At 49.8% G+C, this 26,109-nt stretch overlaps 2 protein-coding genes across 4 annotated transcripts; one reads left to right on the forward strand and one right to left on the reverse strand.

The window, feature by feature from the left end:
- Positions 1-1,111: 1,111 nt before the first annotated feature.
- On the reverse strand, positions 1,112-8,058 carry TMEM109 (transmembrane protein 109). Of its 3 annotated transcripts, none has more exons than XM_010956376.3 (4): positions 7,902-8,058; positions 3,169-3,413; positions 2,156-2,258; positions 1,112-1,698 (listed from the first exon to the last, which is right to left on the reverse strand). In XM_010956376.3, exons 2-4 carry the CDS (start codon positions 3,403-3,405, stop codon positions 1,307-1,309), a joined length of 732 nt encoding a protein of 243 aa, XP_010954678.1. In that variant the 5' UTR covers positions 3,406-3,413; positions 7,902-8,058; the 3' UTR covers positions 1,112-1,306. The 3 variants fall into 3 exon arrangements, with proteins under 3 accessions (XP_010954678.1, XP_010954677.1, XP_010954679.1); XM_010956375.3 differs by having other exon boundaries at positions 7,873-8,031; XM_010956377.3 differs by lacking the exon at positions 7,902-8,058 and adding an exon at positions 4,045-6,215.
- A 7,791-nt stretch (positions 8,059-15,849) lies between these two features.
- PRPF19 (pre-mRNA processing factor 19) lies at positions 15,850-25,497 on the forward strand. Its single transcript, XM_010956374.3, has 16 exons — positions 15,850-16,101; positions 17,800-17,949; positions 18,122-18,198; positions 18,941-19,082; positions 19,166-19,239; positions 19,356-19,418; positions 20,293-20,334; positions 20,462-20,536; positions 20,864-20,939; positions 21,096-21,205; positions 21,623-21,778; positions 22,006-22,075; positions 22,309-22,394; positions 22,640-22,810; positions 22,938-23,043; positions 24,960-25,497. The coding sequence occupies exons 1-16, from the start codon at positions 16,083-16,085 to the stop codon at positions 25,055-25,057; spliced, it is 1,515 nt and encodes a 504-aa protein (XP_010954676.1). The 5' UTR covers positions 15,850-16,082; the 3' UTR covers positions 25,058-25,497.
- Positions 25,498-26,109: the final 612 nt, after the last annotated feature.

Consider the following 26,109-nt stretch of genomic DNA (forward strand, 5'->3'; position numbering starts at 1 on the left):
CCACAAGCTTCCCACTGCTCCTGCAGGGAGCAGAATGGAGCAGCTCCACGGAAACAGGTTTAGCTGGAGAGGGAACAATCAAAGCCAGCCAGACTGAGTAAATACGTTTTATCCGGAACAAGATAATAAAATAGCGTGCACTTTATTTAAAACCAACCAAGCGCTGATAAAAATATATATCACTGCAGCTGTGATTCCACATCAAACCTCAACAGACCTGGGCATGTCTTTACTCTTCACATCATGTGCTGGGTCTGGCAGAGGAGGATGCCCACCTCCACCAGAGGAGAGCCCCGTGGGGAGGGCTCGGCTCCCCCGGCTCCCCCAGAGCATGACACGGGAAAGGGGTTGTGGGGGCATCTCTACTGTTTGTTCTGTGTTCCTCCCAGGCTGCTGGCGGCCGCTGATCAGCAACTCCTTGGTGGCAGTGATGGAGAGAGAGAGATGGAGAGCCGCCTGGCATGGTACAGACAAGGAGATGACCCCTCTTTCCTCCTTCAGGGTCTCTGAAGTCCCCACAGGGGATCTGGTGGCCACTGCAGGGTCCTACTTGCAGGCACAAGCCTATGAAGCAGTCATCTTTTGCTTTGGCTGAAGGGGAATCAAGATTCTGAGAGGAACCACTCTCCTCTGGACACAAAGCAGCCACAGTGCACCTTCCTACATACAGTACGGCAGCGGGCAGGCAAAAGGCCCCACTGGCTCGGATTAAGGCACTTGTAACAGACTCATGTACATCCCAGCCCCAGCCCCTCAGGGGAACTCCCCCATTTCCCTTCCCCTCAAGCCCCATCTGCCCCGCTTCTTCCCCACACAGGGCAATGAAGGAACAGGAGCATGCCTTGAGGGACCGTGGTCTGGCTGGAAGACTGAGCTGGAAGAAGACAAATGGGAAGGAAGCTGGGGACTTAGCAAAGGAAGAGCCAGAGAAGGACAGGAGCGCCAGGGCATCAGGAGGAAGGCAAGGTGGTAACTGAGTCACGGGAGGCCAACAGCAGTGATGTTCGCTGAGAGCAGGTGCAGAAGCTGGCAAGGAGGCCCCCCAACCGGCCCTGGCTAAGACAGGCTGGGAGCAGAGAGAGGGTTAAGAGAACCAACCCCAGGCAGAGAACCTCAGAAGACAGGGCCCCTGAGGACCAGCAGAATGGTCTTCCTCTCTCTCGGCTAAGGGGTGTGGTGCCCAGATCAAGGTTCGGAAGGTTCAGAGACAGGGCAAGGGAGGGGCAGGGGGCTGGAGGAGGGCTGTGAAACCCAGAAGCAGCTCAGCTCTTTGGTACGATGAAGGTGGCGGTGTCCAGCGTCCTCCTCACTCCTCCTCCACACTTCGGGGCCCTTTGGCCGCTCGCCTCTGCCGCCAGCGCAGCTCCTCCACCTGGCGCTCCAGCCCCCGCACCTTGGCCTCCAGCTGGGCGCCCGAGGCCCGGGTGCCAGTGAGGCGGCTCAGCAGGGCGTAGAGGGTGAGCAAGGCCAGGAGGAGCAAGGCCCGGGTGGACGGGTCGGGTACCGACCTCACCAGGGCCACAAAGGCGGCCAGGAAGAGGACCAGCTTCAGGCCCCACAGGATTCGCCCCAGCAAGGCCAAGACCAAGCCGAGGAGCAGGGACAGCAGCCAATAGGCCACCAGGGCCCCTGCTCCCCACAGCAGGAAGGTCTGGACCTGGCCCGGGCTGAGCTTCAGGCCCTGGGTGAGGTGATCTCCTGGAAGGGGAGAGAGTCACAGAATCAGCCAGCCTGGAGTGGTGAGGGGAGAGGGGTGGTCAAGAACCCCAAAAAGGGGAGGAGCTAAACCCCTCTGCAAAGGGAAAATCCTCTTTCATAGGGTCAGAGACATGAGCTTGGACCTCAGCTCCAGTTCCCGCTGGCTGGGAGGACGTTACTTCTCTTGGTCAAGCCTGTTGCATCTATGAAATGGGAGTAATTCTCTGGGCTGTGGGTGACAGATGAGGTGCTATGTCTGAGCATCATGCTTCACCTGGTGTGAAGCAAACAATGACCCGGCAGGTGGTGACAATATTAGCCTGCTCTTATGCTGGCCTCTGGGGGAACCCGGGAGGTGTTCCTGGGGAAAAAGTCTAGACCCTGAAAAGATAAACTCCCCTAAACAAGAAGAGACAGGCTGAGCTCCAGCTGACCTAACCAGTTCTCTGCCACTCACCTTCGAGCCCCAAGGCACTCAGCAGCTGTGCGGCGATCCCAGACAGAGCGAAGAAGGCCACAGAGATGGCGGATGAGACGGCCCACATCACCTGGGCCAAGGTCTGCAGGAAGAGCCAGGCAGGAGATGAGTCCAGAAGTCATGATCACCCCTCCTTCGAGCCTCACCAGCACCTCCCACGAACATCTCCCCCACCCCGCCTCTTGCCAGAGGTTTGCCTGCCTGGGCCTGACTGAGGGGTCCCTTCCACAGCCACTTTCTAGTGCACAGGCTTGGACACCAGGCCATTTCTCCTTTCTGAAATGGAACCCAGGACATCTGGGCCCTAATTCAACTGATTGGCAGGAATACTGCGGTGGTAGTTGCAGGGGAACATGGGCATGGGGGTGCTCATCAAGTCCCTGGAGTAGTCACCCCATAAAACTGGGGCACTCCGACTCTCCCAGGGAATCATGAAGGTGTGTGAAGTAAGACCTGTAAAGGGCTAGGATCTTTCCATGGAAAAGGAGACAATCAGCTCTTCTGTATTACAGATTTTACAAGTGACTTGTTTAGTACGACCTATCAAAGGTATGTGACAAGCTTGGGATCCATTAGGTGGAAGAGACAGCCCTGCCTTAAGGCCCTGTGTCATCCCCACCCCGACCTCTCCAGGTGAAGGAATGGACTCAGGTCTTGCCAGTTTGCCAATTTTAGATTTCGGGTCAGATTTAGACCAAAGTCACACTCTGCAGTCACCCGTGACACAGGTTTATAAAGATGGCTCATTTCCTAGCCTTTCTGGCAGGGAAGGGCAGGAAAAAGGGAAAACTGGGGGTGGAGCTAAAGGCCGTTGGGTAGGAATCAAACAAAGGGAGTGCAAAAGGCAGGAACTGTCTGGCTTCATCCTGTGGAATCTGGGGCTCTCTGCCCCAGGGATTACGACACACAGAGGATGTGGAGCCAAGACAGCGGCCATGGACATCTCCTCTTTCCTCAGTTCATGGAATCACGGCAGGGAATGCCTTCCTTACCTCAGAAATCAGGTGGGTGGTTTCTGGGCCAATCCAGGCATCCAGTGTTCCCCGCACAGATCGACCTATCTGGCTCAGGAGATCAACTGGGACCTCCCTCTTCTGCTGGTCTGATGACACAAAGTCTCGATGGGACTGGGATGATGCTGAGTGGAGGAGGAGGAAGGCCACGAGGACCACCAGGATGACTTTGAACAGATGCTTGCCCCATGGCAAACTGCTCCCTGTGCCTGCCATGGCTGGGTCTGCCGGGAGAGAAGCTCAGGGTGAGCAGAGAGCCCGAATGAGCAGAGACACCCACTGTCCCAGGCATGACATGCCCCATCTCCCTCCTCCACCCCACCCTGTTCGCTGAGAAAGGCAGAACTGGGACTTTCGACTTAAGCTGGGCACAACGATCTGATTCACAGGTTCCTCTTTCACATTCTTTACCACCTGCATATTAATTAACCAGCAAGTATCATTCCGGGCCTTAAGTGGATGACAAGATCTCTCTAAGGCTTATTCCAGTTCTAAACTCTGAAGGCCTATCTCTGCATCTTAGGTGCTTTGGGCATTAAAAAAAAAAAAAGACCATAAGGTTCTGTTCCCAAGGAGATTACAGACTACTGAAGATAAAGCTGATTTTTTCAAAAAATTGAAAAACAGCACACAAATAAATGACATAAGGAAAAGTGATCAGTTACATGCTCAAATAAGAACATACTGCACACAGGCCATCCGCTCTCATGTGAGGTGGGTGTTAGCCTCCTGCCACTACCAATACAGAGGAGAAGAAGCTGAGACTTAGGAGTTAAGCATTTGCCCAAGGTTGCTGGGCTAAGTAGAAAGGCCAGGATTTGAACCTAAGGTTCTGCTTCCAAATCGCACACTCACCGGTGGTGAAGGTAACACAGCGGGTGTCAACTGCAGTTGCTCACTGGAATCACCTGGAAGCTACACCAAGTACTGAGGCCTCTGTCCCAAGCCCAGAGGTTCTGATGTCACCGTCTGGTGTGGCCTGATCCTAGATCTGCAAAGGCTCCCCAAGGGATTCCACTGGGCAAAGTTGAACCCCCCTGACACAGAATGACCTCAACTCCCCAGCCCCCAACGTAGGCAGAGTGAAAGCACAACTCCGAAGTCAAGATATTATGAGTAATAAAAAGTTAACCATGCACCACCAATTACATTTAATCCAACAACAACCCAGCAGGTAGGTACTGTTATTATCCCCCTCTTCACTGATGAAGAAACCAAGGAAGGATAAGTAGTTAGTGGGGAAGCCAGGATTTGAATCCAGGGGCATCTGACATCAGATCCCCTCACACACACCACCGTGCTGTATCCTCTCCAACTTAAGTCTCAGAAGTGATTTGGAAAGTCAAACAATAGGCTTATTCATGAGCCAAAGTAGTAAAATAGTCTTGGCATCTACCAGTCAACTCTATGAATTACTGGTGACAATTCACTTAGCCACTTTGTATTTTGTGCTCTGATCTCGTCTGTAACGTGATGCTATAGGCAGGTTAAGACCCAACAAGTACCAACTCATTGAAATATGTGTGGATGCAGCCAAGAAAAACGTTTTCAGTTCCAACTTCTACTTGCCACCATGCTTGAGAAAAGTCAAACCCTACCAGCAAATCCCCTGTTCTCTTCCAGGCTCAGAAATGAACCTGTGGCTCCAGGGAGTTTCCATGATTCAGCCCTGATGAGCAGAGGCTAGGCCATGCCCCCGAGGCAGAAGCAACCAGGTTTTCGAAGTTTGTGCAGTTACCAGGGCACTCAGGGAGTTGGCCAGAAATCTGGAGCTGTCAGGATGGACGAGATGGAAGAGAAGATATTCTCATTCTTGTTTAGTGGGAAGGAGGAGGGTCCAAGAAGAGGTTATAAAAATATCACTTTCAGGGCAACTTTTGGCCCAGAAACAGCTGCTGTAAGTCCCTCCTGAGACCTGGAGGATCAAGCAGGGCTGCCAAACATGCAGTTCATATACAACAACCTCAAACGGGGAAGCCTTCTATTCTTCTTGGCACAAATCAGGAAACAGACGGTCCCTGCCACCAGTGGTCGGAGATGAGGATCACTCAGGTCAGTTCCTGGTCTATCTGGGTCATGACTGCGGACTGAAAGAACAGGGCTGCTATCCTGGGTTGGATTCTATATCCAAGGGCCTCCACCAGGAGGGATCAGATGTCATCTCCTCAGTTCTAGAAGGTCAGGATGATGTGAGCTGCTCCCTCCATGGCAGCCTCCTGGGTTCTGTGCCATCCTCAACTTTCAGGCGTCCCTATGTTCCAGCTGAAAGGAGCTGGAGGACCATGAAATAAACTCCACGATGAGGCTGGCATTGCCCCGCCAGCTGACCTTCTGAAGGGTACCAGAAACCAAATCGAACAGGAGTCTGGAGTGGGCCATTTGCATGTAAGAGTGCAGATAGCTGTCTGGTCCCCTTCTTCAGACTGCGTTCACAGCATTCCTTCTCCTTTCTTCTTCAGCAAGAATCTGACCCATGGCCATGATGCCTCCTCACTTTGGCCCAATCAAATACTTGGAATAAAGAGAAGCCATGGCAGTCAAGAGCTGAAGCAGTCTTGAGCTCTGAGCAGAAGTATGTCTTAACCATCTTCATCTCCTGTAATGCTAGACCGCAGCCAAACAGGAGGCACACAACCATGATAAACTGTGTGTGTGGTATGTATAGTGTGTGTGGTATGTATAGTGTGTGTTGTTTTATAATTAAGTGCTTGTTATCTCACCACTGCATTTAACTCTTATAACAATCTTATAAGGTCCTGCTACTCTACACATATTGCTCAGAAAACTATGGCTCAGAGATCAAGTGACTTGTTTAGGTTCACACAGCAGAACTGGGACTTGACTCCAGAAGCCAGGATCTAAACCTTACCCTGTGGTTCGTTCCACATCCTCACACTGCCTTAGTAAGATATGGTCCCTGTCCTCGAGGTGCTTAAAGTCCTGCTCCAAGTCAACCAACTCAAAGTGAGAGAACACCTAGACCCTGCAACGGGATCACACCCCAGAGGATGAAACACCTGCTGGGCTTACACGTCATGGGTTTGCACCAAGACGTATGAGGCCAGCAAAAATATGGGACTAGACCTGCCACTTCTGTTCAGACAGCTGCAATATGGCTCAGGCAGGGCCAGGAGAACCCTGCTGAGCTGAGGAAACTGCTTCACTGAACTACGGTATGAGAAGGCAGCATATGTTTAGCTGTGGTTTGCTGAGGGCAGGCAGGGTGTGGCGGTCCACACATCCCCTGCCAAGTCTTCTTCCTCCCATTAGCTTCCTTCCACACTATGAATCACTACATGGCAGGAGGGGCAGCTGACTTAGTGCCCTCTGCCGGCCCTGATTTCTCCATCATTGCTGGAGCTGTCCCTAGGGAGCACCGGTTCTCAGCCTGTAGAGTCTTTTCAAGCAAAGGTGTCTGCCTCCTTGCGGGGCTGCCTTACTCATACTCTCCCATAGATGGGTTCAGGCTTTGGTTTCTAGAGCTCCTCAGAGATTTCTGATGCATAACCAGACAACTGCCACAAATGATCAGCAGCACGGAAGTCTACTGTAGGCAAAACCCCCAAAGTGTAGCAGTGCACAAAGGACTCTAGACTTCCTTCTGTCCCAGGCTCATCTCTGTCACACACTACAAGCACTACCTTATGCCTATTACTTAACCTGAGTTTTCGTCTCCTCGAATGTAAAACGGGTCAAGCGAGGTTAAGAGTTATTGCAAGGAGTTAACATGTTTCTGCAAGAACTCTGTAAACATCTACAGAAGCATTGCAGTACACAAATTGCCAAGATATCTCTTATTACACTGTCGCATAATTTAGCAGTTTATATGCCTGCTTCCGCCATTACTTTGAGTACCTCCTCCCCTTCAGACTTCACAGCTAACTTTTCTTGGAAGCCCAGCGCCTAGCACAGAACAATGACTAATAAGTGAGTATTAGAAGCCCGCCAAGAAGCGGTGACGGTAGCAATGCAGAGCCATGGAGAGATGCGGAGAGGAGGCTATTTTTAAGTTGATCCAAATATGTAGCGGCCACCGAAAAGCACAGCTGAGTTGAAAGGAAGCTCCTAGACCGGGCGAAGCTGCCACTGAGAATGAAGTCAGCGTCCTGGCAGGTGAGGGCAGCCCCCGCTAAGCCCCGGACAGCTGCTGCCCGGCAACTGTTTGGGGGCAGGGCGACAGGCAAAGGGGCAGCTTCCCAGGCGCACCGCGCCCTCTCCAGGACCCAGTCTCTCTGAGACAGGGTGTCAGTGGCATGTATGTGCTATTTCGAACAGCGTGTCCCCTGCCAAGCCCTGCTTTGTGGCGTCGCCGGCAAGGGACGCGCTGCGGCCCGGGGGTTGGGAGTATCCCAAAGGGCTCGGAGCGAGGCCGTGGGATGCTAGGCCGTAGGCAAGAGTCAGGGGTGAGGGGCTCAGCACTAGCCTCGTCCCCCAGCCTGACAGCCGCCAGGTCTCGGCCGGACCTCGGAGCAGCTATCGGAACGCTCTTCTCCCCGGAAACGCGTGCCTCCCGTGTTACCTAGTAACGACGCCCCCTGTTGCTTAGCAACGGTGAGCAGGATCCCCAGTTGGTTTCCCCCACCGCGCGACGTCGGACCCCTCCCCACTGCTGCTCGCCAGGCCTCCCGGTTCCGCCCTGCTCCCGCCTGCAGCGGCTGTCACCTCCCGGTCCCGCATGCTGACCTCGAGTCCTGGTCTCGGCTCGCACTCACCGGGCTACGGCCCCCGCTGCCCTTCACGTGCGACTTCACTAAAACGCGCCACTAAACCCGCGCCTCCACACTGGGGCGTTGGTGTATCGTCTGCGCACGCGCAAGGCGGGATGAGCCCGGGGACCTGCCTGCCTCCCTTCGGGCCCAAGCCTGGTGCCGGTCAGCGCATGCGCCCTATTCTAGGACTATGTTTTGCCCCATGCGTTCCCATCCAGAGAATGGGGTCGAAGTTCGAGCTGGGAACGGAATTTTCTGGCAGGAAAAAGGAAAGAAGTGACTATATCTGGGCAAACTGGATCTTTGAATTCAGAGGGGAAGCTTATCTGCCTCTAAAAAAAAAAAAAAAAAACCCTTGGCATTTCGGGCAATGTAGTTCTCAGCTATGTGGTCTCTCCTGAGGCATTGTGGGAAATGTAGTTCTAAGGGAGAGGCTCCTGAATGCACCTGTTCTGAGAAACTTTTCGCGCTAAAAAGGCACAAAGGGAAAGGTTGTTAGAAAAGCAGTAAGAGGCGCAAAAGTGAGAAAATGCATCCTCTCCCTCTGAGGGCATTTCTACATTCAAACCCTGCAGATGGCTCCCAAATGTTCTCTCAGTTTTAGAGAAATAAAGGTACCAACTCCCAGAGCCCATTTGTAGCAAAAAGGCGGCGTTATGAAGGACATTTGAACAACAGATTTGGAATGAAGTGATTTTTTTTTTGCCTGCTTTGTGATTCTAGGCAAATCACTTCATCTCTCTGGATATTCTTGTTTCAACTTCAATGTTGTTAAAAAGAAAACCATAGGTTTGAAATGGGGTTAATTATGCTAGGACAAGCCCTCAAACCCGGGCTTAATACCTAACCTAAATGAAGTTTCAGTCTCCCCTAGAAATGTAGACTTAATCAGTCAGTCAGGAGATTTTTTGGTCAGCACCAATGAGGCAACCTGTCATATGGGCTCTCTCTAGCCCCCAAAGGAAGATGACATAATCTGATACACTGACCCCTTATGTTCCCCATAGATAGATTACCTATGCCCGAAATAATCTTTTTTTTCTGTTTCTCAGTCCCATGTCCTGCCTTAAAAGCCTTTCCCTACTGTAGCCCTTTGGAGATGGGATGCTGCCTGATTGATGAATCTTTTATAGCCAATAAGATCTTGGAAATTTGCTAGACTGAATTTTATTGTTTGACTCTATGAAGTATTAGAAGGTCCTAAAAATACCACTCCACTGCACAACAAGAGATTCAATGACGAGAGGAGAGTGAACATTTATTTTAAAAACATGGTTGCTGTCCAAATGCTTTATCCCATTGGGTACCATAAGCAAGCTCCCTCTTGATGTTAAAACAGTTTCTGAAACTCAAAACTGTAAAACAGAACTCCTTTTTTTTCTCCCTGCTGTTATCAGTTTGCTAATTCTGCCTTCTTCCAAGATGTTGACTGAAAGAAAAACACACTACGTAAGAGCTGTGAATTGAGTTTTGTGCAGTGTCTTACTGAGAACTATAGTCCAGAGACAGCCTCTTAGATAGCTCTGAGGGACTACTCAGAAGAGGTAGGGGGAGAGGCCGGTATATCCGTGATTTTGGCTAAGAAGTATCAGCAATCCAGCATACATCTCAGAAGAAGGTTACTGCTAGTCAAGAGGAACAGATATCTCAGTTAATGATCCTAGTGCTTTTCTAAGTATGGGAAGATGAAAGAATCAGTGTTCATAAAAATGTTTCCTGTTATATATAATTATCTAAGGGCTCGTTTTACCCGTTTTCCCAAAGCACAGAGTGATTTATCCTGTTCATTCTGAATTCCTTTCAGGGTATATTGCATATCAGCAGCTGCCAGTGGCTTGATTTATTGACTTGTGGAACTGGATGGTGAGTGACATTCCTTGTTTTACACTGCCCCCTTGTGGTCATAAATTTGACCAAGGTTTGGGAGGCCTTTTGTAAGTAGTTTGTCACATGGTGCTAGTAAGGCTTATTCCTAGGTCAGGTGAGGATTTCGTTGATATGCCACTCAGTGCGCTATTGCTGGACTTCCTGTTAGGTAGCCATAAAAGTCTCTGGACCACCTATCTTGCTGGTCCAGGAAATGATTCCCTCTTGTTGCTTCCTCCCATGTCTAGAGTTACACTATTACAATCATTTTAATCTTATATAGAATTATATATTTGATCAATGGTTTCAAGTTGTTTAGTCAACATTATTTTTGTCAGAGGCTCAGTGACATGCTGGGTAATGAAAGAAATGACAATGTCATAGAAGAGGCAGAATGCCAGTAAGACACCTAGAAGCATGAATAAGGTCATAAGGAAGAAGTTAAACCAAGAACTTCCATTTGGTGCAGCCCAATATATCCCCAGTCATCTGACCTAGTCAATTGCTGTCTTTAAGGGTAATGATATATTGGCATTATTCATAAGACACTCAGCCCAATTTCCTAATGTAATTAGGCTGATTATTCCTAGTATAATTTAATTATTCCCAACATAATGGGGCCTTTAAACTAAAATGACCATAGCCTGGTGTTAACCATATATAACCATCCATAACTGAGGGAGGATCTCGCCGAATAAGCAAGAAGTTATGGTTTTTGACTGAAATTTAGCTCATTGTTCTGATGGAGTAAACTTTAAAGAAAATTTCTATTTATGACCAGAGTCAGAGCAGGTATGATTGATTAGCCAAGTGAGGGGGGGGTCCCATCTAGTAATTTCAGTAATGGCCTGAACAGAACTATATAACTTCTTTCTTCTAGAATAAATTTCCTAAGGGCTACCCAATCAAAGTCTTGGAGTGGAGAAATCCACCAAGGTAAACCAGAAATACTGGACATGACTAATTGACCATAACTTGACAATTGGATTGACTTTTAAACTGCACAGGATTTGTACTTGCAATTGAAATCAAGAAAACATTATAAATAATCACACAGGTCAGGCCCAGTATCTTGGGATAGCTGTCTACTTCTGATGTCATCTTCTTCTTTCTTTCTTTCTTTTTTTTTTTTCCGGTGGAGGTACTGGGGTTTGAACCCAGGACCTCGTGCATGCTAAGCATGTGCTCTACCACTGAGCTATTACCCTCCCCTTAACAAATTTTTTAAATTTATTCTTTTATTTTAAATTTTTTTTGATGTCACCTTCTCCTCATCCTGGTGCAGTTGTAGTTTCTCCTCTGAGTGTTGTTTTAAGGTGATTTTAGGTCAGCAGTCCTCTCCATAGACCAGTTTGGTACAGGAGGGCCTTTTAAAGTGGGAGATATGAATCCAAGAGTCAGAGTTCCCTTCAGTTTCACTTCACAGGATCTAGTTAAGAGTACCTGATAAGTATCCTTTGATTTAGGTTGGAGAGAGTCCTTTAAATGATGTCTTTTCCAGTATGCGTAATCCCCTGGTTGCAGGTCATGGGGCATCTGATCTTTATCCCAAGACAGATTACTATGATAAGCTTCAGAAACTAGCTTAGAATGTCCTTTTAATAATTCAATTAAGCTTTACAATAATGCAACATAGTAAAAGGGACCATCTAGGAAGTGAGTCTTAGGCAGTAAATACCAAAACTCAAAGATAATTAACAACACTAGAACTTAATATCCACAAAGGTGTATTACTGAAACCTAATTCTTCTCTCCAAAACCACCCTCACTCTACCAAATATAGCCAAAATTAAGACTAATTTGTTTGCAGAATAAGTCTGGTTTCAATAAACTTGGCTTCATTATTCATATAAGTGTAATAGATCATATACGCTCTTTTAAATTGACTTTGCTGGGACTTTTCATAAGAATTCTCAAACTGAACTTTAAAAGTCCTCTCAAGGCCAGGAAATGCATGCCAAGGATTTGCCATCAGATTCTGTCTTGAATACCTATAAATTTGGATGAATTACTCTCTTCTTGAAGTCGAAAATATCTTGAGGTTTTTGCATCTGCCAGGAAGTGGCTTTCTTTTCTTTTTTTTTAAATTGAAGTATAGTGGATTTACAATGTTGTCTTAGTTTCTGGTGTACAGCATAGTAATTCAGTTATACATACATATATATTCTTTTTCATATTCTTTCTCATTATAGGTTATTACAAGCAATTTAATATAGTTCCCTGTTCTACACAGTTGGAACTTGCTGTTTATCAATTTTATATATAGTAGTTCATTCCAAACTCCTAATTTATCCCTTCGTCCCCCTTTCCCCTTTGGTAACCCTAAGTTTGTTTTCTATGTCTGTGAGTCTGTTCCTGTTTTGTAAATAAGTTCATTTGTGCCTTTTTTTTTAGATTCCACAAATAAATGACATCAAATGCTATTTGTCTTTCTCTGTCTGACTTACCTCACTTAATATGATAATCTCTAGGACCATCTAAGTTGCTGCAATTGGCATTATTTCATTCTTTTTTATGGCTGAGTAATATTTCATTGTATATATAGACCACATCTTCTTTATCCAGTCATCTATTGATGGACATTTAGGTTATTTCCATGATTTGGTTACTGTAAATAGTGCTGCTATGAACATTGGGGTGTCTGTATCTTTTTGAATTAGTTTTCTCATTCAGTAACTAAAACTATTTTTAGTTTTTTAAGGAATCTCCATACTGTTTTCCATAATGGCTGCACCAAACTATATTCCCACTAACAGTGTAGGAGGGCTCAAGGGGAACAGTTTCTTACTGAACTTACACGAATAACTATATTGCCGTGAGACTAAGAATACTCACAAAGAGTTTACAAATTCTGAAGGTATCAGGTAGAGAGAAAAGATAAACATTTCAATTCTGCTTACAAAGGTATAATTTACCAAATTGCTGTAAGTCACAGCTTAAGGGAAAAGGTTTCCTTATATCTGGAAAACGAAGATTAAAAGCCAAAAACATTTCAGATAAAAAGTTATACTTGTTGATATTGATACTCTGTTAGTTTTATAAAGACATCAGTTTTTCCAACAGAATTCTTTAATTTCTTACCCAGTTTAGAAGTATAATCTGAAACTTATCAGAAACCTGTACTTTTCAAAAAGCATCAGAGCAAAACACTAGCTGTCTATAAATGAAAAAAGACTTTAAAAGGCATGGTTAAAGACGTGATTACAATGCAATTGTCAAGGAAATTTAGTTATTTTTGTGAAATAAATTCTTTAACAAATTCTGTTAAAGTCTGTGAAGCCGATTTGAGGAAAGATATCAGGTCAGCCTCCTCCCTAATCACCCAGTCCCAATCTCCTCACTGTCTTTCAACTGAGCAAAATCTTCCCAGTGTCTGTCAACTGGGAAATAAAGGCACCTGTTCTTGAATCCTAAGTTCAAGGGTAACTTGCTCCTCATAGTGAGGAGTTTAACAATCTCTGAATAAAACTCAGGATTGTCAACCAAGATGCTAGAGCAAGACCAGGAGTGACTCACCTAAATTCATCTGGGCACACCAAGGAGGCAGACAGGCACAAGGGGCCCTTGCTGGTACCATGGTTCTGGATCCTATTAGAGTTCAGGCAAAGGAGAGAGGTTGCTCTGGGTCCTTTCATGGTCACCAAAACTGTCAATTGAAAAAAAGTGCACAACATAAGAGTTATGAGTTGAGTTTTATGCAGTGTCTTACTGAGGACTCTAGCCCAGGAGACAGCCTCTCAGATAGTCTGAGAAACTGCTCAGAAGAGGTTTGGGGAGAGGCCAGTGTACCTGTGATTTTGGCTAAGAAGCATCAGCGATCCAGCATATGTCTCAGTGGAAAGTTGGGGTTCATTAAATTTTTTTCCTGTTATATCTAACTATGTAAGGACCTGTTTTGCCAAAGCACAGAGTGGCTCATCCCGTTCTTCATTCTGAATTCTTTTCAGGGTGTGCTGTAGGGCAGCGACTGTAGTGGCTAATGACTTCATCCTTGGAGGACCATATGGTGAGTCCTTGTTTCACACAGACTACACATGAGTAGCCACCAGTCTGCCATCATGTCAAGTTGTTTCTTTCCTTCAGATGTTTCCCAGACATACCCATCTTCCTCTGGCCCCTTATTACTTCCTCCCTTGGCTAAGGGTCTCTTTCTTCCAGAACGGGCTCTAGCAGCATCCTGGGCCTCACCTTCCAGCCTTTCTAACAGTTGCACAGTTGGAACCTCACATGTGCTTGTGAGATCGTTTCTTATTTGTAGAACTACCAACCTCATGTCATGGACTTTCCCATGCAAGAAATGTAACTTTTCTTTTTTTTTTTTTCCTATGACAAGTTAATTTCTTTTCAACTCTCTTCCAGCTGAGTGGTAGAAACATCCTCAGACAGTTCAGGGTTCTTTCTATCCTTGTTTCTCAGGTTGTACACACCTTTTGGAAAATTAACATAGAGTTGGAGGGGGGAACGAGAAGAATTCATCTAAACCTCTTTGAGCTGCATTGTCCTTCTTAATTGTCTGTCTCTTGTCCACATAGGTTGCAACTAAATCTATATGGGAAATGGAGCTTCTTCTGGATTATTTGCCCAATATGTTGCCTTGCTTCCCAAGTAACAGCAGCCCTGGCCTGGGGAAGCAGGACATAGAGTTCCTGTCTCAAGGACCCACTGACAGCTATGCATGTATATATCCCTTCCCCAACGTGTCCCTTCCCAGCCTTAGATAATCTTTATCTCCTCTGTGGGGAGGCTGAGATTGGGAGGAGTGGTGAGTAATCTGAGATCAAGTTCTCACCTGTAATATTTACTCCAAAGTCAATTGCCCTGAATCCTTTCTATTCCCTGAAGAGCTGGCTTTTAAAACTCAAAAGCCTTGAAGAGACTCCCCCTTTCCTCCATTCTTCCATCACAGCCATAAGCTCCCCCACATAGGGACAACTCTGTTTCACTCAGAGTCCTATCCCCAATGCCAAGTACAGTGCCTCCTGACTGGCCACAGTGGGCACTCAACAAAGATTTGTCCAATAAATAAATTTTTGTGTCCCTCTCCCTCCAGTCTGTCCCCTCCCAACCCATTCAGTAAATGTCTTCCAGAGGAATCTTCTAGAAACATGGTTATCACTTCACAGCTGAACTGCTGTTCCACTGCTAGCCCAGTCAAGTCTAACCAACTCTGGTTCAAGGTCCCATCTAAATGGTTCCACTTTATTTCCTACCACATCCAAGTACTTAAGCTGCCTGGCCTGGCAGGCAGTCTGTCGTTCAACCAATAGTTATGACTTTCCCGCTATGTGTCAGGCACTGCGTTAGACTCTGCGAAGCAACAGTGACCACAACAATGATGATTCCTGTCATCTCGGAGTTTACAGTCTAGCGGAGTATCCAGACATCAAACATTTACTTGTACATAATTAAATGATTATAGTTATTCAGAATGGTTCAGAGGAGAATTACAGAGTGCTGTGCGGACTAAAATTCAGAAGTCAAGAACAAGACTCCAGAGGAAGTACCATTTAAGGTGAGACTGAAGTTTCCTTTGGAGGGGATAGGCGGGAAGGGAAGGAGGGACAGTCCGAGTTGACGAAAGTATTCCAGGCAAAAGCACTGGAACCAGCCAGAGAGGGTAAGTTTGAGGACCTGAAATGCCAGTGTGGCCGAAGAGAAGTTGATGACTCGGCCAAAATCACAGAGCAAATTGGTAGAAAAGGTAGGACCAGAACAGTTGCTTGGCCAGCGTTAGTTTTCTTCACCCATCTGCATCCACGGCTTCTTCACTGGGTCTTTCTAAGGGTAGTCCGAGAAACGCTTGCCCGGGAATCACGTGGGGCACGCACTGAAAACGCAGGCTCTCTTAAGCAGACCCCAGGAAGATGCATTTTAAGAGATTCTCGCACGCCAAAGTTTGGAAGACTACGATCCCACGGCCCCAACAAGCTCTGTTCTCAAGTGTGTTGCCGAATTGATTGGCTTTTTAAAAAGGCCCACTGCATCATGGGAAATGTAGTTTCGGGCCTCCTCTCCTCCTCCAGGGGCGCGTTACGGAAGGAACCGAGTGGGCCCGGAAATAGCCGAGTATGACCTGGCGCTCCCTTTCCTGCACGGTTGCATTCTGGGAAAGGGCAGTTTCCGTTAAGTGCTGGAGGCTGAGGCGCGCGACCAGCCGTGGTTCCACGTGAAGCGCTAGGCGGGCTTCGCTCGGCGGGGTCGCTCCCCGCTCGCCGCGGAGCGTCCCGGAAGCAGCGAGGAACCGGAAGTGGCCCGAGGGGGCTGAGAAGCCGATCCCGGAGCTCGGTGTGAGACGCCTCGGAGCGTAGCGACGGCGCCATGTCCCTGATCTGCTCTAGTGAGTATGGGCTAAGGCCGATCGCGGGTCGCAGGAGGCCGGAGAGCCGAGCAGGAGGATCTACGAGCCGCTGCGGTGCAGGGGTGGGGGCGGAGGTGAAAACAGGGCTCCTGGGAGGCAGGGGGGCTGCCTGTCAGCCCGGGGGTCTTCCTCCTCAAGCGTGGGGTGCATTTGCGCAGCGCTTCATAGTTTACCTAAAGCCTCAAACGTATTGTCGCAGGCACTGAGGCCATCCATCTCTTTTGCGCAGTGGAACTGAGGCCTGCATAGAGAGAGCTGGTGCAGGGGAAACAGCTCTGGTGTAGGAATCGGGAAGCCCGAAGGCTTGTGCAGGATCCTCCTCCAGTTGGCTTTGTGATCTGGCAGGAGGATGCGGGCCTCTGTTTACCCATCTGCAAAATGAAGGCCTTGGCACTGGATGTTGTCTGAGGCCCTGCTCGGGTCGGCAGAGCTTCTGTAATTTGCGAAGGTCACACAGTGAGTTGGAGGCAGTGACAGGGCTGAAAGCCAGGTCTCTGGCTCCCAGCCTCACGCTGTAGGACTAGTAAAAACAGCGCACATTTATAAAGCTTTTATTGGTTTACAGTGCACTTGCAAGTCTGTGATCTCATTATATCCTCACAAGAATGCTCCAAAGCAGAAATAAAGGTCCGATTTTACAGATAAGGATGTAATGCCCAAGGAAAATGTGGCTTTTGTCAAACAGAATAGCTAATTAACTGGCGAAGCTGGGTGATGGAGCCAGGTTCTCTGACCCTGAATCCATGCTTTTTTCAAATGCCTTGTACTGTCTTTCCTTTTGGTGTTTCATTGAGGCATGGAGATGTTTTCCATTCTCATTGTTCATCAGGTTATTAATTTCTCAGCTTTTTCTCTCCTTGCTTCCTAACTCTCAAGCCCTTTAGTCTTCTGAGAACCTCTCCATAAATCCAAACAAAGAGAAGAAGGAGGGAAGAGAACGTGGCTAGAAAAAAGAACTTTTCACATTTAAAGAAATTACAATGTGCAGAGTATTTTCACATTTACTGTTTCCTTTCAGTCTTGAGGAACCCCTTTTACGTGTTCCCCAGCACCATCCTTCCTCTCATTCGCTCATCTGTTAGATGTTTACTGACTGCCTGCTGGGCATCTGCATTGTTCTGGAAGTCAGAGACCAGCTATAATCCCTGTCCTCAAGGGGTATAAACGATAGCTCTGTTGAGGGTGGTTGTGAGGATGAGTTAATCTGCGGAAGTGTTTATAGTCGTGCTTGGCATCTAGTAAACACCGTGTAAATGCTTTTTGTTATTACAGCATTTGTTATATTGCTTTGTAATTTCTTTGTCTGAGAATCCATCTAGGCTCTAGCCCGAGATTTGAGTGGCTTCGTGTGTATCTCCCTGTCGTCCAGTATAATGGGTGCCTAAGCACCTTCATTCAGAAATGAGATGGGCAAGGATTACTGACCGCTCTCAAGCGCCCGGTGGATGGTAGTTGTGCAATAATTATTTGTTGATGGACTGATGGGAGACTGATGGAGAAGCTAGTTAGGTTGCTGGACAACGTTCTGGGTACAGTCCAAAACTGGCTTAGTGTCATGTCTTGATTCCTGTTAGTGTAGGGACGCGTGGTCTTGTTGAGGCCAGTAGGCAGGGAAACATCTCCTTGGCCCAAGGTCCCTTTCACCCGCCAAGCTGACTGCCTGCCTTTTCTCCGCAGTCTCCAATGAAGTGCCAGAGCACCCATGTGTGTCCCCAGTCTCTAATCATGTCTATGAGCGGCGGCTCATTGAGAAGTACATTGCAGAGAACGGCACAGACCCCATCAACAACCAGCCTCTGTCCGAGGAGCAGCTCATTGACATCAAAGGTGCCCACTGGCTGGCTGCAGTCTGAGGCGCTCCTAGCTCAGAGCCGGAGAGGGGGGCCAGTGCACCAGGGGAGGAGGCGGTGGTCTGTTAGTGCAGGTGGAGGGGAAGAGTGGGGAGGGGTAGCACACCCCAGGTTATGGTTTTTCAGACCCACTTTCCCTCTCTTGGCAGTTGCTCACCCAATCCGGCCCAAGCCTCCCTCAGCCACCAGCATCCCAGCCATCCTAAAAGCCTTGCAGGATGAGTGGGTGAGTCCCTGGAAGAGAAGTGGTGTTTTCCCCACTTGAAAAGAGTGGGTCATTGGACCAGGATGTGGGGTTGAGAAGGATGGAGCATTGTTTTCTGTTCTGCGGGGTGGGTGAGGGCAGAAGAGGAGCCTGGTGGTTGAAGCCACACAGATCCCGGTTGCACACTTAGCTCCGATGCCCGCTTGCCATGTCACCCTGGGCAGGGTGCTTGCATCTGAGTCTTGATTTTCCCAACTGGAGGACACACGTTAGTGCCTGTCAATCAGGGTTTGGGGAGAATTTGAGTGAGATTAGAGTATAAGCTTCATGGGGTCAGGGCCTTGTGTTACTCATCGGTACAGCTCCAGCATCGAGAGCAGTGCCCATGCCTAGTGGGTGCTCTGAAATGTGAAGGGATGAGTACATCCGGGGCCTGGCTGGCCAGTGCCTGACACATCCAGGGCCACCAGTGAACAGCAGCAGTAGCATTTGTATTCCCTTTTGGTGAGGTGACCGCATAACTCCTGAGATTCACTGGCAAATTCGAGAGGATGGGGAAGGGAAGGAGCTGGCTCCCACTCTCGTCTGTGTGCCCAGTGTTTGGTGCCGGCTGGGAGCCCGGGAGTGTCTGTATTGCATCCCGGGTCATGGATACTGGTCTAGGCCATGGGATGGGAGGCAGCCTCCTCTTATCAAGGGCTGACTCTCTTGCTGGGTGCTCCCTCCTCCTCCCGGCCCTCACAGCAGTGTCTCCCTCTCCCAGGATGCAGTCATGCTCCACAGCTTCACCCTGCGCCAGCAGCTGCAGACCACTCGCCAGGAGCTGTCCCATGCCCTGTACCAGCACGATGCCGCCTGCCGGGTCATTGCCCGTCTCACCAAGGAAGTCACTGCTGCTCGAGAAGGTCCAGCCTCTCCCCTGCCATCCCTCACTCCGGGCTGGGCCTGTTTTACAGCACCCCGTTTCTAATGTCCCTTTCTCGTGCAGCTCTGGCGACCCTGAAACCACAGGCTGGTCTCATCGTGCCCCAGGCTGTGCCAAGCTCCCAGCCGAGCGTTGTGGTGAGTGTCCCCCTGGCCCTGCCAGCCGCCCGTTTGTGTGAGGAGGCGCCTGTTGCCCTTCTGTGAGAGTCTCCGGCATTCTGTGCTCCTCTCACCTTCCCCTTCCTTCCCTTCAGGGTGCAGGCGAGCCAATGGATTTGGGCGAGCTCGTGGGAATGACCCCCGAGATTATTCAGAAGGTACGTCGCTCTCTCACTCGGCTGGAGGGCTGATGGGCCCTCCCCTTTCACTACCTGCCTTGAGTCCAGTAGGAATGCTGGTCGTATCCACTTGGAGGTGGAGCCGTGGTGCAGAGCACAGACTTGGACCAGACTGCCTGGGTTTGTGTTCTCATGTCACCACTGCTGAGCTTTATGACCTTGGGTGGGCTCAGCCAATCCTGTGTCTTAATTCCCTGGCTTGTAGAGTGAGGATAATAGTACCTACTTTATAAACTTGTGGGGATTTTAAGGATTTTAATTCTGTGAAGTGCAACAACTTGCAGCTCTCATGAGGGTTCTTTGCAGACACTAGAACGTTTTGTTACACGTTTTCATGGTTTTTCTGCTGAGGGAGACAGGGCAGGAGTCATTGTTCACATTTTACAGATGAAGAATCTGTAAAGAACCTGAGACTCAGACTCAGAGGCCCAGCTCACAGGAGGTGGAGCTGGCCCCTGAGCCCAGGGCTGGCGCTCTGTTGTAGTCACAGCATCCTCCTTAGTGGGAATGGCTAGTTTGTGTCTCTTCCGAGCAGTTGAGGTCGTCCGCACGCATCTGGGATCTCAGCGGCGCGGCCACGGTCTGGGAGCGCTGCCATTTATCTCCTCTGTGACCTTGGGCGAGTGACTTCACTTCTCAGTTTCCTCCCCTGAAATGAGGTCATCAACACCCACCTCATAAGGTTGGAGTGAAAGTAAAGCGAGATACGCACATTAGCCTTGAGCACAGCGCCTGGCAGGTGATGAGTCCTTGGTGATGCTTGTGAGAGCAGAGTGTGACCAGCAGCCCCCGGGCTGTTTTCCTGGCAAAATAATTTGTCTGACATTGAGCCTGTTCCCGGCTCTTTCCTCAGCTGCAAGACAAGGCCACTGTGCTCACCACGGAGCGTAAGAAGGTGAGTCCTCCTAGAGCCGGGGGCGAGAGTGGGCCTGGGGGAGGTGGTCAGCCCCTTAGGAGAAAGGGAGATGGCTGAACCCTGCACTCACTGCCCCTTTTCATGGGGGTCTCTTTCTTTTTCTCAGAGAGGGAAGACGGTGCCTGAGGAGCTGGTGAAGCCAGAAGAGCTCAGCAAATACCGTCAGGTGGCATCTCATGTGGTGAGTGGCCGGGCCCCCGCTGACTTGGAGACAAGGCCCTCCCCGGCTGTTTCTGTGGTGGAGGGGGCCAGCACGGGGTGCCGTCCAGGGCCTCTGGCCCCGTTTCTAGCCTTGGCTGCTGACTTGTCAGGGCTTCTCTTCCTGCCCAGCTCTGGCTTTCCTGATAGTGCAGTGAGGGGGTTACTGCATCCAGGCAGAAAGCCAAGCGCAGCGGATGCGGAACAGAAGTCACCCTTGTTTGCCGAGGCCAGGGCTGGGGGGTTCATGTGGCTTTGTGGTGGCCTTGATTCAGCCGTGACAGGATTTAACCTGGCACTGTCTGCACAGGGCTTGCACAGTGCCAGCATTCCCGGGATCCTCGCCCTGGACCTCTGCCCATCTGACACCAACAAGATCCTCACTGGTGAGAGCCGGCTTGGCCCTGCAGGCCGGGGCAGGGAGGGCAGCGAGGAAAGTGCAAGCTCCTGTCCTCTGTGAGCCTGGAAACAAAAGGATCTTCTCCAGCAGAGGGACCTGGGGGGCCTGACTTATTTTTGGATCTCACTTTGGTTCTCTTCAGGTGGGGCGGATAAAAATGTTGTTGTCTTTGACAAGAGTTCTGAGCAAATCCTGGCCACCCTCAAAGGCCATACCAAGAAAGTCACCAGTGTGGTGTTTCACCCTTCGCAGGTAAGGGGTCTCCTCGTACCCTCAGCCCCTCATTCCTGAGCCCTGTAGCAGTGGTTTAGGGTCCCAGAACCAGTCTCCCACCCCTCCTGTCTCCTTGGTGAAGTTATGTGGGCCTGAGAAACCGCACTGACTCTCTAGTTTCTCAATTGCGCTAGCCACCTTTTTCTCTGGTCCTGGAAACCGCTTGGGATGTTTCCCTCTGCTGCAGTTATCCTTTTTACCACTAGATGGCGGGGCCTCTTCTTGGCCAAATGCTGTTTGATTTCTCATTCTGATAGCATTTATCCTCTTAGGCATTTTTGAGTGGATGGGTGGTTCCAGGCAGGGTGGGACTGAGAAGAGGAGCAGTTGTCCCTAGTCCCCTTTTGTAGGATGGTTCTTTGGCTCTGATAACCTGCATCTTTGCTTTTCTTTCAGGAGCTGGTGTTTTCTGCCTCCCCAGATGCCACTATCAGGATTTGGTCGGTCCCGAATGCCTCTTGTGTACAGGTTGTTCGGGCCCATGAGAGTGCGGTGACCGGCCTCAGCCTCCACGCCACTGGTGACTATCTCCTGAGCTCCTCTGATGACCAGGTGTGGTCCCAGCCGGGGCCCTGAAGAGGCCCCGGGGAAGCTCAGACATTGGGAGGAGGGAACATCTTACCAGACCCAGCTGGTTCCCCAGAATCTGGGGGAGAGTGTTTCCTCTGCCAAGAAAGGCTAGCCTAGCGGGGTCTGCCTAACCGGGGCCTGCCTTCCTGCGGGGCTGCCGGAACCTGGGGCCCACTGTCTTACTGGCTCTGTTGTCTCTGTCTTTTCAGTACTGGGCCTTCTCTGACATCCAGACAGGGCGTGTGCTCACCAAGGTGACCGATGAGACCTCTGGCTGCTGTAAGTTGCCTCCCAGGCACTGGGCTCTTCATTTGCCGCATATCGTTAATTTTTATGTTTTATTTAGTCGTTGGCTCATTTGTTCTTCTAAAAATGCACTTGCTGCCAGCACCTGCTGAGAGCCAGGCCCTGTGCTGGGCACGGTGAGCAGTGCGAGGAGAAGGAGCCTGCCTTGGCTGAGCTCAGTCTTCCCCTGTGGGCTCTGACCACGTGTCCACCCCTCTACTCCACAGCTCTCACCTGTGCGCAGTTCCACCCCGACGGACTCATTTTCGGAACAGGAACTATGGACTCTCAGATCAAGATCTGGGACTTGAAGGTAGGACTTGGCAGCCTCCATCTGTGACCCAGAGCGGGCACTCTTGTGACTGCCATGTGGCTAAGTGCTTGTGGCACCGGGCCCCGGGGTATCCCAAGAGTGAAGAGACGGTGGCCATGTGTGTGTGACATGGTGATAGGTGTGTTCTGGGGGCCCCGGGCTGGGCTGTCCATCCCTGCTATTCCTGCTGGTTGTCCTTCCTCATGACCAGTGGGTGACATTTGACTCCCCGCCCCCCACTGTAGGAGCGCACCAATGTGGCCAACTTCCCTGGCCACTCGGGCCCCATCACCAGCATTGCCTTCTCCGAGAATGGCTACTACCTGGCTACAGCGGCCGATGACTCCTCTGTCAAGCTCTGGGATCTGCGCAAACTTAAGAACTTTAAGACATTGCAGCTGGATAACAACTTTGAGGTGCGCCCCTCCCTCCCCCCATCTCTCTCGATTGCCTCTCCTCCTCATTTGTCTATTCATGGAATTACTCTAAACTGCCCAGCACCCCTAGTCTCTGCTCTCATGTGCCCTCTCCTGACTCTGGCAGGTGAAGTCACTGATCTTTGACCAGAGTGGTACTTACCTGGCCCTTGGGGGCACAGACGTCCAGATCTACATCTGCAAACAGTGGACGGAGATTCTTCACTTTACAGGTAGAGGCTGGCCCTGGGATCCTGAGGTCTCCAGGTGCCCTGGCCCAGAGGAAAGTGGGAGAATCTCACTGGGTTAGGAATTTCTAGGGGTAGGTGCAAATTTGCAGCTTTTAATCACTACCTGAGGTGGCAGAGTTTAGTGGCTAAGAAGATGAACTCAGGGTGAAGTCAAGGATCTGACTGCCTGACTTTGAATATAAGCTTTACCACTTGAAGCTCTATGACACTGGGCAAGTTACTTAACTCTCTGGAGAATGATGATAGTACAGTCGGTCCCCAACAGACTCAACCAACTGTGGATCAAAAATATCTGGGGGAGAAAAAAATCCAGAAAAGCAAACCATGAATTGGCCGCACACTGGCAACTATTTATATAACGTTTACATTGTATTTACAACTCTACATAGAATTTACATTCTGTAAGATTTTGTAAGTTATCTAGGGGTAACTTAAAGTGTATGGGAGAATGTGTGTAAGTTACATGCGAGTATGCCATTATTTTATATAAAGGACTTGAGCATTCGTGGATTTTGGTATCTGCAGGGGTTCCTGGAACCAGTACCGCTCAGATGCCAGGGGAGAACTCTGTATACCCGGTGGGGTTGTTGTGAGGTTTAGATGAGTTCTTTTATACATATGTGCACATATAAATATTTTTAGATGAGTTTATATAAATATGTAAACAAGTAAACTACGAATGTATGTAATGTATAAAGATACACGCATAAGATAGCAGCATGCACACATGTGTGAGTGTATGTTTGGAACGGTGTCTGGCCCAAGGAGGGATGCGCCATCATCAGTGAGTGCTGTGGCTCGTCCCTGGGGGAGCAGAGAGTAGCTGAGACAGACCCAGTGTTTGCACTAGTGGAATTTCTGGTCCGGTTGGGAAGGCAGATGTAGAAGGACCTCACAGACAATTACTTAGCTACAGTGGTAAGTCCTGGAGAAGAAAAGCATAAAACGCTGAGACCGTGGCCAACAGGGTTGGCAGCCGCCTAGTGGTCATGGTGGCCTCAGGCACCGGACTTACCCTTTCAAAGCTGCGCTTCTTCAGCTTTAAAGATTGATTTAAAGTATTTGCTTTGCCAGTTGTGCCAGCTGCCTGGTAACGGGGTGACTGCTCCACCCGTGGGAACTGAATGAAAGGCAGTTGCTCTTGTCCTTGTTGATGAGATTCTTGTCCTCGTGAGCAGGGTGCGAGTAGGGCACAGGTGTCTTCTCCCAGCCTGGATTCTCCTGAGCCCTGCTCAGCGTGTGTGTTCCAGGCCTGACTGTGGCCCACCCACGGGTTTTAACCCTTGCCCGGGCTCCGGGCTCTGATTTGGAGCAGAGTTAGGTGGCGTGGCAGGCTGGAAGCACAGGGCGGCTTTGTAGTGTCTCCATCTGGGATCCTAAACCTAGAAGAAATGGGACTTATGCCCATGAACTCCCTAAGCCCTGTGAAGAGGGCCGCCCAGCCTCCTCTGCCCTGACTCCACCCCATCATATGTGGGGGGCCCAGGCTTCCTGGAGTCACAGCTCTGAGAACTTGAACTCGGTGAACAATGGACTGTTGCAGCTACGTGGAGGGAGTTAGAACTAAATACTGCCAAGCCAGCTTCCAGTCAATTCTGGTCCTTGAACTGAGCAGACTTGCAGCTGCCCTGAAATCTTGGGTGAGGGAGGCTGGCGCTCATCTGTCCACTCGGCCTCCATGGGCCAGTCCCGAGCTGGGCCCTGGGGGTCAGGGTTGTGCAGTTCAGATGGGAGCCCTGCCCTTGGGAGTTCACAGTTGGCGGAGACAAGGCTGCAGCAGCCTGTGGGGTGCGGGGCACCGACAAGGGATTGGATGGATTGGGAGCAGATCATTGGGGTTGGTGCCAAGACCCCGAGGGAGAAAAGCCTTCTCACTGTTGCGTCTTGTCTCTCCACAGAGCATAGTGGCCTGACCACAGGGGTGGCCTTTGGGCACCACGCCAAGTTCATCGCTTCAACGGGCATGGACCGGAGCCTCAAGTTCTACAGCCTGTAGGCCCGGCCCCTCCAACTGGAGCTGGGCCACATCTCAGTAGTGGGGTAGAGTTGGGGGGGGTGGGGGAGGGAGAAGAGACTGCGGGGGGAGGGGGGTGTATGGGGTGGGACATTCACATCATTTCACTCTGGTCCGGTGATGGCCTGAGAGCTGCGGTGGCATGGACCGCCCTCATCTGTGCCACCCCCAGGCCCCAAGGGGACGGACATGGGAGGTGGGACTGTCACACCCTGAGGGCTCAGAGTCGGCGCCCAGGGCCTCTCCCCTCCTGGCGTTCGTGGAGTTGGAGCTGGTGGCCATGCCACACCCACCTTGCTCCAGGTCCTGTGAGTCAGGGAGAGGCTGAGCCAAGGGAACTGTGAAGGGGCTGGGCCCAGGGCTCAGGCAGGTTTTTGTAAGCAGTGATCTAGTTTCATTAAAAAAAGAAAACAATAAACATAGCCACTGTCTGTGTGTGTCTGTAACAAGGAAAGTCAGGGAGGGAGCACAAAGTGAGACTTGGGCAACTAGGATGCCCGTCATCGCTTTTTTTTTCTTTTTTTGATTGCACAGCAGAAATAAACAAAAAGAAATCTACAAGCCATTGCCAGAATGAATCTCCCATGTCCCTACAGGCCTTGACCGTGTCTTTTGTAGGGTCTCATGTCACTCTCACTTGCCTTATGGGGTTGGCTTCCACAGGAGCCTGGAAGGGTGAGGGAAGTGCTGAAGAGTGAGAAACTGCCGGCCCTTTGGCTCTCAAGGATCCTTCAGTTCTTCCCTCAGAGGTGGTAGAAACCCTGTCCCAATGTGGCTTAAATCAAAGATTTCTATAACCCTGGGGTTTGAAGGTTTGAAGTAGAACTGGTGGGGGAGGCAGCCAGCACATAGTAGCTAAAAGATCAGATCTTGAATGCCCCATTTAATAAGGGAATGAAAGTAGGCTGATCAGTGTGGCCTCTTTGGGTGGTCAAGAGAGGCCTTTTTCAAGTAAAGTTGAGGCCTGACTGAGAGGAGCTAAAGGGGAGGAGGAAGGTTGCAGACAGGGAGGAAAGGTTCTGAGGCTGCAAGGA

This window comes from Camelus bactrianus, chromosome 10, assembly GCF_048773025.1.
Source record: "Camelus bactrianus isolate YW-2024 breed Bactrian camel chromosome 10, ASM4877302v1, whole genome shotgun sequence".
Classification (NCBI taxonomy): domain Eukaryota; kingdom Metazoa; phylum Chordata; class Mammalia; order Artiodactyla; family Camelidae; genus Camelus; species Camelus bactrianus.

Bases quoted from the DNA above. Each gene is read 5' to 3' on its own strand.
- TMEM109 (XM_010956376.3), bottom strand. From the start codon at position 3,405: ATGGCAGGCACAGGGAGCAGTTTGCCATGGGGCAAGCATCTGTTCAAA. The intron at 2,259-3,168 runs GTAAGGAAGGCA...CTCTTCCTGCAG, and splicing joins CCACCCACCTGATTTCTGAG to ACCTTGGCCCAGGTGATGTG. The intron at 1,699-2,155 runs GTGAGTGGCAGA...CTCCCCTTCCAG, and splicing joins GAGTGCCTTGGGGCTCGAAG to GAGATCACCTCACCCAGGGC.
- PRPF19 (XM_010956374.3), top strand. The intron at 20,940-21,095 runs GTGAGAGCCGGC...GGTTCTCTTCAG, and splicing joins CACCAACAAGATCCTCACTG to GTGGGGCGGATAAAAATGTT. The intron at 21,779-22,005 runs GTGTGGTCCCAG...CTGTCTTTTCAG, and splicing joins TGAGCTCCTCTGATGACCAG to TACTGGGCCTTCTCTGACAT.